Source organism: Anomaloglossus baeobatrachus, chromosome 2 (genome assembly GCF_048569485.1).
Source record: "Anomaloglossus baeobatrachus isolate aAnoBae1 chromosome 2, aAnoBae1.hap1, whole genome shotgun sequence".
NCBI lineage: Eukaryota > Metazoa > Chordata > Amphibia > Anura > Aromobatidae > Anomaloglossus > Anomaloglossus baeobatrachus.
In genome coordinates this window covers 2,821,820-2,842,892 of record NC_134354.1, presented here as the reverse complement: position 1 = coordinate 2,842,892, position 21,073 = coordinate 2,821,820, and the positions used below count along the sequence as shown (strand labels likewise).

At 53.8% G+C, this 21,073-nt stretch overlaps 1 protein-coding gene across 3 annotated transcripts in view; it reads right to left on the bottom strand.

The window, feature by feature from the left end:
• Positions 1 to 21,073, bottom strand: part of VANGL1 (VANGL planar cell polarity protein 1) — a 246,678-nt gene that overhangs the window by 46,913 nt on the left and 178,692 nt on the right. For 2 of the 3 annotated variants that reach the window (XM_075332746.1, XM_075332749.1), the window contains 2 exons: positions 12,513 to 12,637; positions 12,258 to 12,378 (listed from right to left, as the gene is read on the bottom strand). In XM_075332746.1, the coding sequence (XP_075188861.1) occupies positions 12,258 to 12,378; positions 12,513 to 12,637 (246 nt within the window). The remainder of the gene's footprint in view (positions 1 to 12,257; positions 12,379 to 12,512; positions 12,638 to 21,073) is intronic. The other variant, XM_075332748.1, reaches the window with a different exon arrangement.

Genomic DNA, 21,073 nt, shown 5'->3' with positions numbered 1-21,073 from the left:
ACACACAGGTTACACAGGAGCAGCAGTATCACCACACACAGGTTACACAGGAGTGGTATCACCACACACAGGTTACACCGGAGTGGTATCACCACACACAGGTTACACAGGAGTGGTATCACCACACACAGGTTACACAGAAGCAGCAGTATCACCACACACAGGTTACACAGGAGCAGCAGTATCATCACACACAGGTTACACAGGAGTGATATCACCACACACAGGTTACACAGGAGCAGCAGTATCACCACACACAGGTTACACAGGAGCAGCAGTATCATCACACACAGGTTACACAGGAGCAGCAGTATCACCACACACAGGTTACACCGGAGTGGTATCACCACACACAGGTTACACAGGAGCAGCAGTATCACCACACACAGGTTACACAGGAGCAGCAGTATCATCACACACAGGTTACACAGGAGTGATATCACCACACACAGGTTACACAGGAGCAGCAGTATCACCACACACAGGTTACACAGGAGCAGCAGTATCATCACACACAGGTTACACAGGAGCAGCAGTATCACCACACACAGGTTACACCGGAGTGGTATCACCACACACAGGTTACACAGGAGCAGCAGTATCACCACACACAGGTTACACAGCAGTGGTATCACCACACACAGGCTACACAGGAGCAGCAGTATCATCACACACAGGTTACACCGGAGTGGTATCACCACACAGATTACACAGGAGCAGCAGTATCAACACACACAGGTTACACAGGAGCAGCAGTATCATCACACACATGTTACACAGGAGCAGCAGTATCACCACACACAGGTTACACCGGAGTGGTATCACCACACACAGGTTACACAGGAGCAGCAGTATCATCACACACAGGTTACACAGGAGCAGCAGTATCACCACACACAGGTTACACAGGAGCAGCAGTATCACCACACACAGGTTACACCGTAGTGGTATCACCACACACAGGTTACACAGGAGCAGCAGTATCATCACACACAGGTTACACAGGAGCAGCAGTATCACCACACACAGGTTACACAGGAGCAGCAGTATCACCACACACAGGTTACACCGGAGTGGTATCACCACACACAGGTTACACAGGAGCAGCAGTATCACCACACACAGGTTACACAGGAGTGGTATCACCACACACAGGTTGCACAGGAGCAGCAGTATCACCACACACAGATTACACAGAAGCAGCAGTATCACCACACACAGGTTACACAGGAGCAGTGGTATCACCACACACAGGTTACACAGGAGTGGTATCACCACACACAGGTTACACCGGAGTGGTATCACCACACACAGGTTACACAGGAGCAGCAGTATCACCACACACAGGTTACACAGGAGTGGTATCACCACACACAGGTTACACCGGAGTGGTATCACCACACACAGGTTACACAGGAGCAGCAGTATCACCACACACAGGTTACACCGGAGTGGTATCACCACACACAGGTTACACAGGAGCAGCAGTATCATCACACACAGGTTACACCGGAGTGGTATCACCACACACAGGTTACACCGGAGTGGTATCACCACACACAGGTTACACAGGAGCAGCAGTATCACTACCACACAGGTTACACAGGAGCAGCAATATCACTACCACACAGGTTACACAGGAGCAGCAGTATCACTACCACACAGGTTACACAGGAGCAGCAGTATCACCACACACAGGTTACACCGGTGTGGTATCACCACACACAGGTTACACAGGAGCAGCAGTATCACCACACACAGGTTACACAGCAGTGGTATCACCACACACAGGTTACACAGGAGCAGCAGTATCACCACACACAGGTTACACAGGAGCAGCAGTATCACCACACACAGGTTACACAGGAGTGGTATCACCACACACAGGCTACACAGGAGCAGCAGTATCATCACACACAGGTTACACCGGAGTGGTATCACCACACATAGATTACACAGGAGCAGCAGTATCAACACACACAGGTTACACAGGAGCAGCAGTATCATCACACACAGGTTACACAGGAGCAGCAGTATCACCACACACAGGTTACACCGGAGTGGTATCACCACACACAGGTTACACAGGAGCAGCAGTATCATCACACACAGGTTACACAGGAGCAGCAGTATCACCACACACAGGTTACACAGGAGCAGCAGTATCACCACACACAGGTTACACCGGAGTGGTATCACCACACACAGGTTACACAGGAGCAGCAGTATCATCACACACAGGTTACACAGGAGCAGCAGTATCACCACACACAGGTTACACAGGAGCAGCAGTATCACCACACACAGGTTACACAGGAGTGGTATCACCACACACAGGTTGCACAGGAGCAGCAGTATCACCACACACAGATTACACAGAAGCAGCAGTATCACCACACACAGGTTACACAGGAGCAGTGGTATCACCACACACAGGTTACACAGGAGTGGTATCACCACACACAGGTTACACCGGAGTGGTATCACCACACACAGGTTACACAGGAGCAGCAGTATCACCACACACAGGTTACACAGGAGTGGTATCACCACACACAGGTTACACCGGAGTGGTATCACCACACACAGGTTACACCGGAGTGGTATCACCACACACAGGTTACACAGGAGCAGCAGTATCATCACACACAGGTTACACCGGAGTGGTATCACCACACACAGGTTACACAGGAGCAGCAGTATCACCACACACAGGTTACACCGGAGTGGTATCACCACACACAGGTTACACAGGAGCAGCAGTATCATCACACACAGGTTACACCGGAGTGGTATCACCACACACAGGTTACACCGGAGTGGTATCACCACACACAGGTTACACAGGAGCAGCAGTATCACTACCACACAGGTTACACAGGAGCAGCAATATCACTACCACACAGGTTACACAGGAGCAGCAGTATCACTACCACACAGGTTACACAGGAGCAGCAGTATCACCACACACAGGTTACACCGGTGTGGTATCACCACACACAGGTTACACAGGAGCAGCAGTATCACCACACACAGGAGCAGCAGTATCACCACTCACAGGTTACACCGGAGCAGCTGTATCACCACACACAGGTTACACCGGAGTGGTATCACCACACACAGGTTACACAGGAGCAGCAGTATCACTGTCGCGGGCGGGGAGGAGGGTGTCAGCACACCGCGCTCACCCCTTCTGCTCGGGTCCGGCAGTTGCTCCTGGTGGCTCGAGCTGCGGGCCGGATCCCGGGGTGTCTCGAGCGACGCTCCTCGCCCGTGAGTGAAAAGGGGGGGGGTGTTTGTTGGGATTATAGTTCGTGACGCCACCCACGGTTGTGGTGATGGCACCACCGCTGCTCAGTGTGGGGGTCCCGGGGATGGTGATGGGAGCAGCCAGGTGTTGTGTTGCCCCTCCGTGGGTAGGGGTTGGTGATCCCGGGGCCCGGTGAAGAGATGTGAAGTGTAGGGCCTGGAGGGCGCAGGGACGCGGGGGCAGCGCTATGCCTTGCGGCACCGTGGTACTCACTCAGCCTGAGACACGGACACAGTTTGTACGGTAAACCAACGGCTGGTAGGACGGTCCCACAGACGGTTGCACCTGCACTCCCGGTAGGTGACGGTGACGTCTCTCTTCCTTGCACCTGTTTGACTGATGGTAGCGGTGGATTCCCTCCGGTTACCCGCTCCCCGACTGCAATCTGGGCCGGAGGAGCTCTACACTTTGCCCGCAGGCGCTGGCCCTGGGGAAACTGGTGCCTTGGCGGTGGCGGTGTCTCACCGGTAATGGTCGGGCTGTTGCCGTCAATCGGGACTTTGTTGCTGGGGGATCTGCGTCCCCTTCACTGACGGATTCGGCAAATTGGGCGACTCCTAGCCTTGCCGGGGTCCGAGAGGCCCCTGCCTTGGTGCTGACTGTCCTTCGGAACACTGCTCCAGGCCACCGGGCACACAGCCAACGGGGTCCTTCCAGGAACTTCCAAATGGTCCCCCTCCGGACAGTCACCGCCGTCGCTGACCTTGCTGTTCTAGCCCTACACACAGCTGGGCTCTCAGGCTCTGTGCACTCTCTGCGCTCTCTCCACTTCTTGCTTTCCTCCTTTTCCACTTTCCTTTCCTTCACTTTCACTTCTTGTTGTTTACTCTAGCCCCTGCCTGGGCTAAGCTGCTTCTTTACTCAAGCCCTGCCTGGGCTAATCTGCTGTTCACTCCTTCATGTCCCTGACTCGACTCCTCTCTGAGCTTTCTGCCTCTTGCCCTGCCCGGGCTAATCTGCCTGGTAACTTCCTGCCTCCAGAGTTGTGAGCTCCTTGGTGGGCGGAGCCAACCGCCTGCCCCACCCCCTGGTGTGCATCACAGACTCCTGGAGGGAGGCAACAAGGATTTCTGGTTAGCAGGTGTGCCTACCTGGAGTGTGGGGTGTAGTGGTGTTGTTATCTGTGTCCCCTGGCTTGCCCAGGGCGACACATTCCCCCTTAGCAAAATGCAGACCGTCCGCGGGCTGCCGTCCTACACCGGTTTTATTTTTCTGTAAAAAGGGGATAACAGGGTTAAACAAAACATAAGCATAACATTTTTAATCAACTCTTCCCAAGACGGGAGGCACATTTTCTTTTTAACGTTTCAACGGTGTACGGTCACGGTTTCCGCTCTCTCCCACCCAAGTAACCTGGCCCTGATGCTGCCCCTAAAACCCAGGCAGCACCCCTTGACCCACAGTCCAGCACAAGTCACCCGAGCGGGATCTGTCCTTCCCTCCAGAGGGTAGCCACCGGTCCCTTTGGTGGCTGGGCCCTGGCCTGCTCTGCTCAGGGCCCTCCCTCCAACCTGCCTCTCCGGAGGCGGCATTGCGGAAACGGTAACGGTACCCAACATATTTACAAGCCACTAACGTTTGTGGTTGCCCTGCAGAGTTCACGGGCTTGTCCATGGCTAGTTCCCATGCATTTTTAAACTTTTAACGGTCCCCACGGGGACAACGGTGCCGGCTCCTGCCGGTTGCTAATCACAGCTGACAATCAGGTGAAAACTCGGTTCAATCAGTGTTTTTCATTTTTCAAAACTTTCAACAAACTTTCAAACAAACAAAGCGCTGGTCCCTACGGGGACGGTGCTGCGGGCCTCCATTGCCCTACTCCGGTCCTGCTGCTGCTTCATCCGAGGGAGGGGGTGCAGAGCTCATCTTGCCCTCCGGGCTGCCCCTCAGCTTTACATCCAGGGCAAACCACCCCCTCTCTCCGCAGTGCCGAATGTACCGCACCATGTCTCCCGGGATAAGATTGCGGCCAGGATGCTCTTCGGGCAGGTGAGCATGCACATCCCGCCGGGCTACAAATACCTCGGCCTCCAGGCCCGGTTCGTATATGAACCCGTAGCCCCGGCGGATATCGAATCGCCTCACCTGCCCCTCGTAGAACGGGCCCCGGACACGGAAGGTCGCTTGCCGCAGGTTCTCCTTTTCCCTATGACTCGGGCCACCAGCTCGGCTTTCCTACGCTCCCTCTCCGCGATCTCCAGGCCCAGCTTGGTCGGCTCCCTGTCCCAGTATGGCTCCGGCGCACGGGTTGAGCCCCGCGGGACATTCAGCACGTTACCCACTGTCAGGAAGGTGGGTGGCGTATCCCGCGGTGTCATGGCCTTGGGCGCTGCCTTGCAGCAACAACCCGGCGCCACCTCAGCCGAGGTGTGGGGGATGGGCACAGGGGCTTTCCGCAGTTGGGCCTTCGGCTCGGAGCGGGTCATCGGCTCCGGCTCGGGGAACTGCTCGGGGACTGTCTCTGGCGCAATCTTCGGGGCCTTCCATGGCAATGCCTCCGGTTTGCTTCGGGCTCCGGCTACAGGTCGGTCCGCCGGGGCGGACGGGCTGGGTATCGCTACCGGTTGCGGTGGCAGCGGGCCTAGTGGCGGGGTCACGGCCTCCGAGACGGGTGGCGAAGGAGGCAACGGGGGGAGAGGGCTTGGACCGGGTCCCTCAGCCGCAGCGACCGGTCCCTCCGGGACATAGGGGCGTGGGTTACTCACCCTCCCTTCCTCCGCTTCCTCCTCGCGTCTCCGCACGGCTGCCAAAACGTCCGCCATGTCGGTCTCCCACTCCTCCAGGAGGAGCTGCATTTTGACCTGCAGCCTTAGATGGAGCTGCGCGGTCCGGATCTCCACCCACGCTGCGGTTCCCGGTGCGGGGGCCACGGTGTTTCGGGACGGCATCCACATGGTGTCTTTGCTGTTTGCTTCCAGGAACGGGATGTTTGCAGAGTCCTGGCGTCCCTGCTTCCACAGCCGCGCTCACATGCGGCCAGCCGCCATCGCGTCCCCCTTAGCTCTTTCCGGCCCCTCCTCTCTCGGGGCGGAGTTTTGGCCTTCGCACCTCTACTGCTCGAGAAGACGCTCGAGCGGGAACTTTTCGCGCCAAAGATGGCGACTTCTGAAATTTTTCTGCCGGATACCTCCGGCGGTAACAAGGCGCACCTCTACCAGACGGCAGAGCAGTAAGATCCTGTTCGTGACGCCAAGTTGTCGCGGGCGGGGAGGAGGGTGTCAGCACACCGCGCTCACCCCTTCTGCTCGGGTCCGGCAGTTGCTCCTGGTGGCTCGAGCTGCGGGCCGGATCCCGGGGTGTCTCGAGCGACGCTCCTCGCCCGTGAGTGAAAAGGGGGGGAGTGTTTGTTGGGATTATAGTTCGTGACGCCACCCACGGTTGTGGTGATGGCACCACCGCTGCTCAGTGTGGGGGTCCCAGGGATGGTGATGGGAGCAGCCAGGTGTTGTGTTGCCCCTTCGTGGGTAGGGGTTGGTGATCCCGGGGCCCGGTGAAGAGATGTGAAGTGTAGGGCCTGGAGGGCGCAGGGACGCGGGGGCAGCGCTATGCCTTGCGGCACCGTGGTACTCACTCAGCCTGAGACACGGACACAGTTTGTACGGTAAACCAACGGCTGGTAGGACGGTCCCACAGACGGTTGCACCTGCACTCCCGGTAGGTGACGGTGACGTCTCTCTTCCTTGCACCTGTTTGACTGATGGTAGCGGTGGATTCCCTCCGGTTACCCGCTCCCCGACTGCAATCTGGGCCGGAGGAGCTCTACACTTTGCCCGCAGGCGCTGGCCCTGGGGAAACTGGTGCCTTGGCGGTGGCGGTGTCTCCCCGGTAATGGTCGGGCTGTTGCCATCAATCGGGACTTTGTTGCTGGGGGATCTGCGTCCCCTTCACTGACGGATTCGGCAAATTGGGCGACTCCTAGCCTTGCCGGGGTCCGAGAGGCCCCTGCCTTGGTGCTGACTGTCCTTCGGAACACTGCTCCAGACCACCGGGCACACAGCCAACGGGGTCCTTCCAGGAACTTCCAAACGGTCCCCCTCCGGACAGTCACCGCCGTCGCTGACCTTGCTGTTCTAGCCCTACACACAGCTGGGCTCTCAGGCTCTGTGCACTCTCTGCGCTCTCTCCACTTCTTGCTTTCCTCCTTTTCCACTTTCCTTTCCTTCACTTTCACTTCTTGTTGTTTACTCTAGCCCCTGCCTGGGCTAAGCTGCTTCTTTACTCAAGCCCTGCCTGGGCTAATCTGCTGTTCACTCCTTCATGTCCCTGACTCGACTCCTCTCTGAGCTTTCTGCCTCTTGCCCTGCCCGGGCTAATCTGCCTGGTAACTTCCTGCCTCCAGAGTTGTGAGCTCCTTGGTGGGTGGAGCCAACCGCCTGGCCCACCCCCTGGTGTGCATCACAGACTCCTGGAGGGAGGCAACAAGGATTTCTGGTTAGCAGGTGTGCCTACCTGGAGTGTGGGGTGTAGTGGTGTTGTTATCTGTGTCCCCTGGCTTGCCCAGGGCGACACATCACCACACACAGGTTACACCGGAGCAGCAGTATCACCACACACAGGTTACACAGGAGTGGTATCACCACACACAGGTTACACAGGAGCAGCAGTATCACCACACACAGGTTACACCGGAGTGGTATCACCACACACAGGTTACACAGGAGCAGCAGTATCACCACACACAGGTTACACAGGAGCAGCAGTATCACCACACACAGGTTACACAGGAGTGGTATCACCACACACAGGTTACACCGGAGTGGTATCACCACACACAGGTTACACAGGAGTGGTATCACCACACACAGGTTACACAGAAGCAGCAGTATCACCACACACAGGTTACACAGGAGCAGCAGTATCATCACACACAGGTTACACAGGAGTGATATCACCACACACAGGTTACACAGGAGCAGCAGTATCACCACACACAGGTTACACAGGAGCAGCAGTATCATCACACACAGGTTACACAGGAGCAGCAGTATCACCACACACAGGTTACACCGGAGTGGTATCACCACACACAGGTTACACAGGAGCAGCAGTATCACCACACACAGGTTACACAGCAGTGGTATCACCACACACAGGTTACACAGGAGCAGCAGTATCACCACACACAGGTTACACAGGAGTGGTATCACCACACACAGGCTACACAGGAGCAGCAGTATCATCACACACAGGTTACACCGGAGTGGTATCACCACACATAGATTACACAGGAGCAGCAGTATCACCACACACAGGTTACACAGGAGCAGCAGTATCATCACACACAGGTTACACAGGAGCAGCAGTATCACCACACACAGGTTACACCGGAGTGGTATCACCACACACAGGTTACACAGGAGCAGCAGTATCATCACACACAGGTTACACAGGAGCAGCAGTATCACCACACACAGGTTACACCGGAGTGGTATCACCACACACAGGTTACACAGGAGCAGCAGTATCATCACACACAGGTTACACAGGAGCAGCAGTATCACCACACACAGGTTACACAGGAGCAGCAGTATCACCATACACAGGTTACACCGGAGTGGTATCACCACACACAGGTTACACAGGAGCAGCAGTATCACCACACACAGGTTACACAGGAGCAGCAGTATCACCACACACAGGTTACACCGGAGCAGCAGTATCATCACACACAGGTTACACAGGAGCGGTATCACCACACACAGGTTACACAGGAGCAGCAGTATCACCACACACAGGTTACACAGGAGCAGCAGTATCACCACACACAGGTTACACCGGAGCAGCAGTATCATCACACACAGGTTACACAGGAGTGGTATCACCACACACAGGTTACACAGGAGCGGTATCACCACACACAGGTTACACAGGAGCAGCAATATCACCACACACAGGTTACACCGGAGTGGTATCACCACACACAGGTTACACAGGAGCAGCAGTATCACCACACACAGGTTACACAGGATCAGCAGTATCATCACACACAGGTTACACAGGAGCAGCAGTATCACCACACACAGATTACACCGGAGTGGTATTGTCGCGGGCGGGAGGAGGGTGTCAGCACACTACGCTCACCCCCTTCTGCTCGGGTCCGGCGGCCGCTGCTCAGTGGTGGCTCGAGCTGTAGGCCGGATCCCGGGGGTTTCTCGAGCGGCACTCCTCGCCCGTGAGTGAAAGGGGTTTGTTGGGTGTGGGGATTGTTTATAGTCCGTGACGCCACCCACGGTTGTGGTGATTTCACCACCGCTGCTCAATACGGGGATCCCGGGGATGGTGATGCGGAGCAGCCAGGTGTTGTGTTGCCCCTCCGTGGGTAGGGGTTGGTGATCCCGGGGCCCGGTGATGGCTTGGGAGGTGTAGGGCCTGGTGGGCGCAGGGACGCGGGGGCAGCGCTGTGCCTTGCGGCACTGTGGTACTCACTCAGCCTGAGACGTTGACACAGTTTTTACGGTAAACCAGACGGCTGGTAAGACGGTCCCACGGACGGCTGCACTTGCTCTCCCGGTAGATGACGGTGATGTCCCTTTTCCTAGCACCTTGGTGTACTTGTTGGTTGCGATGGGTCCCCACCGGTAACCCGCTCCCCGGCTTCAAGCTGGACCGGGGGAGCTCTACTCTTTGCCCGCAGGCGCTGGCCCTAAGAAACTGGTGCCTTGGCGGTGGCGGTGTCTCTTTTACACTGGCTGGGCTGTTGCCTTCAATCGGGACTTGATTATTGGGGGATCTACGTCCCCTTCACTGACGGATTCGGCAAATTATGGTGACTCCAAGCCTTGCCGGGGTCCGAGAGGCCCCTGCCCTGGTGCTGACTGTCCTTCGGAACACTGCTCCAGACCGCCGGGCACACAGCCTACGGGGTCCTTCCAGGAACTTCCAAACGGTCCCCCTTCAGACAGTCACCGCCGTTGCTGACCTTGCTGACCTGCCCTGCACGCAGCTGGACTCTTCAGGCTTTGCACACTCTTGCTGTTCTGTCACCACTCTTGCTTACCTCCTTTACCACTTTCCTTCCTTCTCTTTCACTTAGCTGTTTACTTTAGCCCTGTCTGGCTACTCCTTCACTCTAGCCCTGCCTGGGCTAATCTCTGCTGTTTACTCAAGCTCGTCCCTGAGCTGACTGCCTGGTTTCTCCCGCCTCCAGAGCTGTGTCCTCCTCGGTGGGCGGAGCCAACCGCCTGGCCCACCCCCTGGTGTGAATCATCAGCCTCTGGAGGAAGGCAACAAGGATTTTTGGTTAGCTTAGATGTTCCTACCTAGGATGTAGGGTGTGGTGGTGTGTGACCTGTGTCCCCTGGCTTGCCCAGGGCGACACAGTATCACCACACACAGGTTACACAGGAGCAGCAGTATCACCACACACAGGTTACACCGGAGTGGTATCACCACACACAGGTTACACAGGAGCAGCAGTATCACCACACACAGGTTACACCGGAGTGGTATCACCACACACAGGTTACACAGGAGCAGCAGTATCACCACACACAGGTTACACCGGAGTGGTATCACCACACACAGGTTACACAGGAGCAGCAGTATCACCACACACAGGTTACACAGGAGCAGCAGTATCACCACACACAGGTTACACAGGAGTGGTATCACCACACACAGGTTACACAGGAGTGGTATCACCACACACAGGTTACACAGGAGCAGCAGTATCACCACACACAGGTTACACCGGAGTGGTATCACCACACACAGGTTACACAGGAGCAGCAGTATCACCACACACAGGTTACACAGGAGTGGTATCACCACACACAGGTTACACAGGAGCAGCAGTATCACCACACACAGGTTACACAGGAGTGGTATCACCACACACAGGTTACACAGGAGCAGCAGTATCACCACACACAGGTTACACAGCAGCAGCAGTATCACCACACACAGGTTACACAGGAGTGGTATCACCACACACAGGTTACACAGGAGCAGCAGTATCACCACACACAGGTTACACAGGAGTGGTATCACCACACACAGGTTACACAGGAGCAGCAGTATCACCACACACAGGTTACACAGGAGTGGTATCACCACACACAGGTTACACAGGAGCAGCAGTATCACCACACACAGGTTACACAGGAGCAGCAGTATCATCACACACAGGTTACACAGGAGTGATATCACCACACACAGGTTACCCAGGAGCAGCAGTATCACCACACACAGGTTACACAGGAGTGGTATCACCACACACAGGTTACACAGGAGCAGCAGTATCACCACACACAGGTTACACAGGAGTGGTATCACCACGCACAGGTTACACAGGAGTGGTATCACCACACACAGGTTACACAGGAGCGGGGGATCAGAGTGGGATCAGGCTGGGATCAGAGTGGGATCAGGTTGGGATCAGAGTGGGATCAGGTTGGGATCAGACGGGGATCAGGCTGGGATCAGAGTGGGATCAGGCTGGGATCAGAGGGGGATCAGGCTGAGATCAGAGGGGGATCAGGCTGAGATCAGAGGGGGATCAGGCTGAGATCAGAGGGGGATCAGGCTGAGATCAGAGGGGGATCAGGCTGAGATCAGAGGGGGATCAGGCTGAGATCAGAGGGGGATCAGGCTGGGATCAGAGGGGGATCAGGTTTTTTCTAAGGTGGAGAGAAGACCAGCTTCTCCACCTTCTCCAGCATGTTATTCTGTGGCGATGAGCTGCACTCCAATGTCGTCCCAGTGCAGTCGGATTTTGTCACTGACCCGTAGACCTCATTGGGTGAGTGCACTACAATTCTTGAGGTAAAGTCGTGACTGCTGCTATTTTATTCACACTCCAAATCTCTCAATTACACACATGGTCTATCTGCTCTGCCCCATTGATTAAATTTGGTGCGATCCTTTTTTTTTACCGGCGTTTAGACCGATAATACGATTATGTGCACGAGCCCTATCAGGAGTGTAGTCCGGACACTGCTGGCGTTACCTTGCTCGGCGCCTCCGTATCTTGCGCTCCTGGTCTATGTCCGCGTAGTATCGGTCCTTGTAGTTGGTTGATGGCGGGATCAGGACCTGTGATTGGCTCACATTATGATCCTCCAAGTCTTCTTAAAAAAAAACAGAAAATCGGTTACGATACTGATCTACAATGATCCAGAAATAACGTAGTGGAGCTCAACAACAGCTCCAGAATCCAGAGTCTCCGCACTGATAGGAGCCTGGAGGGGAAAACTGGACTCACCGTCCACAACGCGCCCGTTCACCTCCAGCCGCGGATCCTTCCTCTTCCCAGGCGCAAAGCTCGAGGTCACAGCTGGAAAATCGGCATAATATCGCTCCAACACGAACAGCGCGGAACGCTGGAGGCTGCAGATATGTGATATACACCGGTTATCATATCTACTGAAGACTGGATACACGAACAGCGGGTATATATCTGTATATACAGGACATGTGAATACTGGCATCTCCTATACGGGATATCCCACCAGTGGAGTATATATATATATAAAATGTTATAGCAGGTGAAGTAAATATTACACACATCAACAATTCAAGTATACTGTATATATTTCTACAGGTGTTATTGACATGAATTTCTCACCAGATGTTGGTAACAACCCATCCAATCCACACAGGCAAAGAAATCACACCATAGATGTCTATAAATTAAGTAATGAGACACAGGGGAAAAGTACGGAACACGTTACTGCAATGTATTTAATACTTGGTACATCCTTCTTTGTTGATGAGGAAGCTCCAGACGCCTCCTGTATGGAGACACTAGTCGCCTGCATTGCTCAGGTGGATTTTGGCCCATTCTTCCACACACTCCTCACATCCTGTATGGAGACACTAGTCGCCTGCATTGCTCAGGTGGATTTTGGCCCATTCTTCCGCACACTCCTCACATCCTGTATGGAGACATTGGTCGCCTGCATTGCTCAGGTGGATTTTGGCCCATTCTTCCGCACACACTCCTCACATCCTGTATGGAGACACTGGTCACCTGCATTGCTCAGGTGGATTTTGGCCATTCTTCCACACACACTCCTTACATCCTGTATGGAGACACTAGTCACCTGCATTGCTCAGGTGGATTTTGGCCCATTCTTCCGCACACACTCCTCACATCCTGTATGGAGACACTATTCCCTGCATTGCTCAGGTGGGTTTTGGCCCATTCTTCCGCACACACTCCTCACATCCTGTATGGAGACACTAGTCGCCTGCATTGCTCAGGTGGATTTTGGCCCATTCTTCCACACACACTCCTCACATCCTGTATGGAGACACTATTCCCTGCATTGCTCAGGTGGATTTTGGCCCATTCTTCCACACACACTCCTTACATCCTGTATGGAGACACTAGTCGCCTGCATTGCTCAGGTGGATTTTGGCCCATTCTTCGGCACACACACACTCCTCACATCTTGTATGGAGACACTGGTCGCCTGCATTGCTCAGATGGATTTTGGCCCATTCTTCCGCGCACACACTCCTCACATCCTGTATGGAGACACTAGTCCCTGCATTGCTCAGGTGGATTTTGGCCCATTCTTCCACACACACTCCTTACATCCTGTATGGAGACACTAGTCGCCTGCATTGCTCAGGTGGATTTTGGCCCATTCTTCGGCACACACACACTCCTCACATCTTGTATGGAGACACTAGTCACCTGCATTGCTCAGGTGGATTTTGGCCCATTCTTCCGCACACACTCCTCACATCCTGTATGGAGACACTAGTCCCTGCATTGCTCAGGTGGATTTTGGCCCATTCTTCCGCACACACACTCCTTACATCCTGTATGGAGACACTAGTCACCTGCATTGCTCAGATGGATTTGGCCCACTCTTCCGCACACACACTCCTCACATCCTGTATGGAGACACTAGTCGCCTGCATTGCTCAGGTGGATTTTGGCCCATTCTTCCGCACACACTCCTCACATCCTGTATGGAGACACTAGTCGCCTGCATTGCTCAGGTGGATTTTGGCCCATTCTCCCGCACACACTCCTCACATCCTGTATGGAGACACTAGTCACCTGCATTGCTCAGGTGGATTTTGGCCCATTCTTCCGCACACACTCCTCACATCCTGTATGGAGACACTAGTCACCTGCATTGCTCAGATGGATTTGGCCCACTCTTCCGCACACACACTCCTCACATCCTGTATGGAGACACTAGTCGCATGCATTGCTCAGGTGGATTTTGGCCCATTCTTCCGCACACACTCCTCACATCCTGTATGGAGACACTAGTCGCCTGCATTGCTCAGGTGGATTTGGCCCATTCTTCCACACACACTCCTCACATCCTGTATGGAGACACTAGTCACCTGCATTGCTCAGATGGATTTGGCCCACTCTTCCGCACACACACTCCTCACATCCTGTATGGAGACACTAGTCGCCTGCATTGCTCAGGTGGATTTTGGCCCATTCTTCCGCACACACTCCTCACATCCTGTATGGAGACACTAGTCGCCTGCATTGCTCAGGTGGATTTTGGCCCATTCTCCCGCACACACTCCTCATATCCTGTATGGAGACACTAGTCACCTGCATTGCTCAGGTGGATTTTGGCCCATTCTTCTGCACACACTCCTCACATCCTGTATGGAGACACTAGTCACCTGCATTGCTCAGGTGGATTTTGGCCCATTCTTCCGCACACACTCCTCACATCCTGTATGGAGACACTAGTCACCTGCATTGCTCAGATGGATTTGGCCCACTCTTCCGCACACACACTCCTCACATCCTGTATGGAGACACTAGTCGCCTGCATTGCTCAGGTGGATTTTGGCCCATTCTTCCGCACACACTCCTCACATCCTGTATGGAGACACTAGTCACCTGCATTGCTCAGGTGGATTTTGGCCCATTCTTCCGCACACACTCCTCACATCCTGTATGGAGACACTAGTCGCCTGCATTGCTCAGGTGGATTTTGGCCCATTCTTCCGCACACACTCCTCACATCCTGTATGGAGACACTAGTCGCCTGCATTGCTCAGGTGGATTTTGGCCCATTCTTCCGCACACACTCCTCACATCCTGTATGGAGACACTAGTCACCTGCATTGCTCAGGTGGATTTTGGCCCATTCTTCCACACACACTCCTCACATCCTGTATGGAGACACTAGTCACCTGCATTGCTCAGGTGGATTTTGGCCCATTCTTCCGCACACACTCCTCACATCCTGTATGGAGACACTGGTCGCCTGCATTGCTCAGGTGGATTTGGCCCATTCTTCCACACACACTCCTCACATCCTGTATGGAGACACTAGTCACCTGCATTGCTCAGGTGGATTTTGGCCCATTCTTCCGCACACACTCCTCACATCCTGTATGGAGACACTAGTCGCCTGCATTGCTCAGGTGGATTTGGCCCATTCTTCTGCACACACTCCTCACATCCTGTATGGAGACACTAGTCACCTGCATTGCTCAGGTGGATTTTGGCCCTTTCTTCCGCACACACTCCTCACATCCTGTATGGAGACACTAGTTGCCTGCATTGCTCAGGGGGATTTTGGCCCAGTCTTCCGCACACACTCCTCACATCCTGTATGGAGACACTAGTCGCCTGCATTGCTCAGGGGGATTTTGGCCCATTCTTCCGCACACACCCCTCACATCCTGTATGGAGACACTAGTCGCCTGCATTGCTCAGGTGGATTTTGGGCCATTCTTCCACACACACTCCTCACATCCTGTATGGAGACACCAGTCACCTGCATTGCTCAGGTGGATTTTGGCCCATTCTTCCACACACACTCCTCACATCCTATATGGAGACACTAGTCGCCTGCATTGCTCAGGTGGATTTTGGCCCATTCTTACACACACACTCCTCACATCCTGTATGGAGACACTAGTCAGCTGCATTGCTCAGGTGGATTTGGCCCATTCTTCCACACACACTCCTCACATACTGTATGGAGACACTAGTCACCTGCATTGCTCAGGTGGATTTTGGCCCATTCTTACACACACACTCCTCACATCCTGTATGGAGACACTAGTCACCTGCATTGCTCAGGTGGATTTGGCCCATTCTTCCACACACACTCCTCACATCCTGTATGGAGACACTAGTCACCTGCATTGCTCAGGTGGATTTTGGCCCATTCTTCCGCACACACTCCTCACATCCTGTATGGAGACACTAGTCACCTGCATTGCTCAGGTGGATTTTGGTCCATTCTTCCGCACACACTCCTCACATCCTGTATGGAGACACTAGTCGCCTGCATTGCTCAGGTGGATTTTGGTCCATTCTTCCGCACACACTCCTCACATCCTGTATGGAGACACTAGTCGCCTGCATTGCTCAGGTGGATTTTGGCCATTCTTCCGCACACACTCCTCACATCCTGTATGGAGACACTAGTCCCTGCATTGCTCAGGAGGATTTTGGTCCATTCTTCCGCACACACTCCTCACATCCTGTATGGAGACACTAGTCCCTGCATTGCTCAGGAGGATTTTGGTCCATTCTTCCGCACACACTCCTCACATCCTGTATGGAGACACTAGTCGCCTGCATTGCTCAGGTGGATTTTGGTCCATTCTTCCGCACACACTCCTCACATCCTGTATGGAGACACTAGTCCCTGCATTGCTCAGGAGGATTTTGGTCCATTCTTCCGCACACACTCCTCACATCCTGTATGGAGACACTAGTCGCCTGCATTGCTCAGGTGGATTTTGGTCCATTCTTCCGCACACACTCCTCACATCCTGTATGGAGAAACTAGTCCCTGCATTGCTCAGGAGGATTTTGATCCATTCTTCCGCACACACTCCTCACATCCTGTATGGAGACACTAGTCACCTGCATTGCTCAGGTGGATTTTGGTCCATTCTTCTGCACACACTCCTCACATCCTGTATGGAGACACTATTCCCTGCATTGCTCAGGTGGATTTTGGCCCATTCTTCCACACACACTCCTTACATCCTGTATGGAGACACTAGTCGCCTGCATTGCTCAGGTGGATTTTGGCCCATTCTTCGGCACACACACACTCCTCACATCTTGTATGGAGACACTGGTCGCCTGCATTGCTCAGATGGATTTTGGCCCATTCTTCCGCGCACACACTCCTCACATCCTGTATGGAGACACTAGTCCCTGCATTGCTCAGGTGGATTTTGGCCCATTCTTCCACACACACTCCTTACATCCTGTATGGAGACACTAGTCGCCTGCATTGCTCAGGTGGATTTTGGCCCATTCTTCGGCACACACACACTCCTCACATCTTGTATGGAGACACTAGTCACCTGCATTGCTCAGGTGGATTTTGGCCCATTCTTCCGCACACACTCCTCACATCCTGTATGGAGACACTAGTCACCTGCATTGCTCAGGTGGATTTTGGCTTATTCTTCTGCACACACTCCTCACATCCTGTATGGAGACACTAGTCACCTGCATTGCTCAGATGGATTTGGCCCACTCTTCCGCACACACACTCCTCACATCCTGTATGGAGACACTAGTCGCCTGCATTGCTCAGGTGGATTTTGGCCCATTCTTCCGCACACACTCCTCACATCCTGTATGGAGACACTAGTCACCTGCATTGCTCAGGTGGATTTTGGCCCATTCTCCCGCACACACTCCTCACATCCTGTATGGAGACACTAGTCGCCTGCATTGCTCAGGTGGGTTTTGGCCCATTCTTCCGCACACACTCCTCACATCCTGTATGGAGACACTAGTCACCTGCATTGCTCAGGTGGATTTTGGCCATTCTTCCACACACACTCCTCACATCCTGTATGGAGACACTAGTCGCCTGCATTGCTCAGGTGGATTTTGGCCCATTCTTCCGCACACACTCCTCACATCCTGTATGGAGACACTAGTCGCCTGCATTGCTCAGGTGGATTTGGCCATTCTTCCGCACACACTCCTCACATCCTGTATGGAGACACTAGTCGCCTGCATTGCTCAGGTGGATTTTGGCCCATTCTCCCGCACACACTCCTCACATCCTGTATGGAGACACTAGTCGCCTGCATTGCTCAGGTGGATTTTGGCCCATTCTTCCGCACACACTCCTCACATCCTGTATGGAGACACTAGTCGCCTGCATTGCTCAGGTGGATTTTGGCCCATTCTTCCGCACACACTCCTCACATCCTGTATGGAGACACTAGTCCCTGCATTGCTCAGGTGGATTTTGGCCCATTCTTCCGCACACACACTCCTTACATCCTGTATGGAGACACTAGTCACCTGCATTGCTCAGATGGATTTGGCCCACTCTTCCGCACACACACTCCTCACATCCTGTATGGAGACACTAGTCGCCTGCATTGCTCAGGTGGATTTTGGCCCATTCTTCCGCACACACTCCTCACATCCTGTATGGAGACACTAGTCGCCTGCATTGCTCAGGTGGATTTTGGCCCATTCTCCCGCACACACTCCTCACATCCTGTATGGAGACACTAGTCACCTGCATTGCTCAGGTGGATTTTGGCCCATTCTTCCGCACACACTCCTCACATCCTGTATGGAGACACTAGTCACCTGCATTGCTCAGATGGATTTGGCCCACTCTTCCGCACACACACTCCTCACATCCTGTATGGAGACACTAGTCGCATGCATTGCTCAGGTGGATTTTGGCCCATTCTTCCGCACACACTCCTCACATCCTGTATGGAGACACTAGTCGCCTGCATTGCTCAGGTGGATTTGGCCCATTCTTCCACACACACTCCTCACATCCTGTATGGAGACACTAGTCACCTGCATTGCTCAGATGGATTTGGCCCACTCTTCCGCACACACACTCCTCACATCCTGTATGGAGACACTAGTCGCCTGCATTGCTCAGGTGGATTTTGGCCCATTCTTCCGCACACACTCCTCACATCCTGTATGGAGACACTAGTCGCCTGCATTGCTCAGGTGGATTTTGGCCCATTCTCCCGCACACACTCCTCATATCCTGTATGGAGACACTAGTCACCTGCATTGCTCAGGTGGATTTTGGCCCATTCTTCTGCACACACTCCTCACATCCTGTATGGAGACACTAGTCACCTGCATTGCTCAGGTGGATTTTGGCCCATTCTTCCGCACACACTCCTAACATCCTGTATGGAGACACTAGTCACCTGCATTGCTCAGATGGATTTGGCCCACTCTTCCGCACACACACTCCTCACATCCTGTATGGAGACACTAGTCGCCTGCATTGCTCAGGTGGATTTTGGCCCATTCTTCCGCACACACTCCTCACATCCTGTATGGAGACACTAGTCACCTGCATTGCTCAGGTGGATTTTGGCCCATTCTTCCGCACACACTCCTCACATCCTGTATGGAGACACTAGTCACCTGCATTGCTCAGGTGGATTTTGGCCCATTCTTCCGCACACACTCCTCACATCCTGTATGGAGACACTGGTCGCCTGCATTGCTCAGGTGGATTTGGCCCATTCTTCCACACACACTCCTCACATCCTGTATGGAGACACTAGTCACCTGCATTGCTCAGGTGGATTTTGGCCCATTCTTCCGCACACACTCCTCACATCCTGTATGGAGACACTAGTCGCCTGCATTGCTCAGGTGGATTTGGCCCATTCTTCTGCACACACTCCTCACATCCTGTATGGAGACACTAGTCACCTGCATTGCTCAGGTGGATTTTGGCCCTTTCTTCCGCACACACTCCTCACATCCTGTATGGAGACACTAGTCGCCTGCATTGCTCAGGGGGATTTTGGCCCAGTCTTCCGCACACACTCCTCACATCCTGTATGGAGACACTAGTCGCCTGCATTGCTCAGGGGGATTTTGGCCCATTCTTCCGCACACACCCCTCACATCCTGTATGGAGACACTAGTCGCCTGCATTGCTCAGGTGGATTTTGGGCCATTCTTCCACACACACCCCTCACATCCTGTATGGAGACACTAGTCACCTGCATTGCTCAGGTGGATTTTGGCCCATTCTTCCACACACACTCCTCACATCCTATATGGAGACACCAGTCACCTGCATTGCTCAGGTGGATTTTGGCCCATTCTTCCACACACACTCCTCACATCCTGTATGGAGACACTAGTCACCTGCATTGCTCAGGTGGATTTTGGCCCATTCTTCCACACACACTCCTCACATCCTATATGGAGACACTAGTCGCCTGCATTGCTCAGGTGGATTTTGGGCCATTCTTCCACACACACCCCTCACATCCTGTATGGAGACACTAGTCACCTGCATTGCTCAGGTGGATTTTGGCCCATTCTTCCACACACACTCCTCACATCCTATATGGAGACACCAGTCGCCTGCATTGCTCAGGGGGATTTTGGCCCATTCTTCCGCACACACCCCTCACATCCTGTATGGAGACACTAGTCGCCTGCATTGCTCAGGTGGATTTTGGGCCATTCTTCCACACACACCCCTCACATCCTGTATGGAGACACTAGTCACCTGCATTGCTCAGGTGGATTTTGGCCCATTCTTCCGCACACACTCCTCACATCCTGTATGGAGACACCAGTCACCTGCATTGCTCAGGTGGATTTTGGCCCATTCTTCCACACACACTCCTCACATCCTATATGGAGACACTAGTCGCCTGCATTGCTCAGGTGGATTTTGGCCCATTCTTACACACACACTCCTCACATCCTGTATGGAGACACTAGTCAGCTGCATTGCTCAGGTGGATTTGGCCCATTCTTCCACACACACTCCTCACATACTGTATGGAGACACTAGTCACCTGCATTGCTCAGGT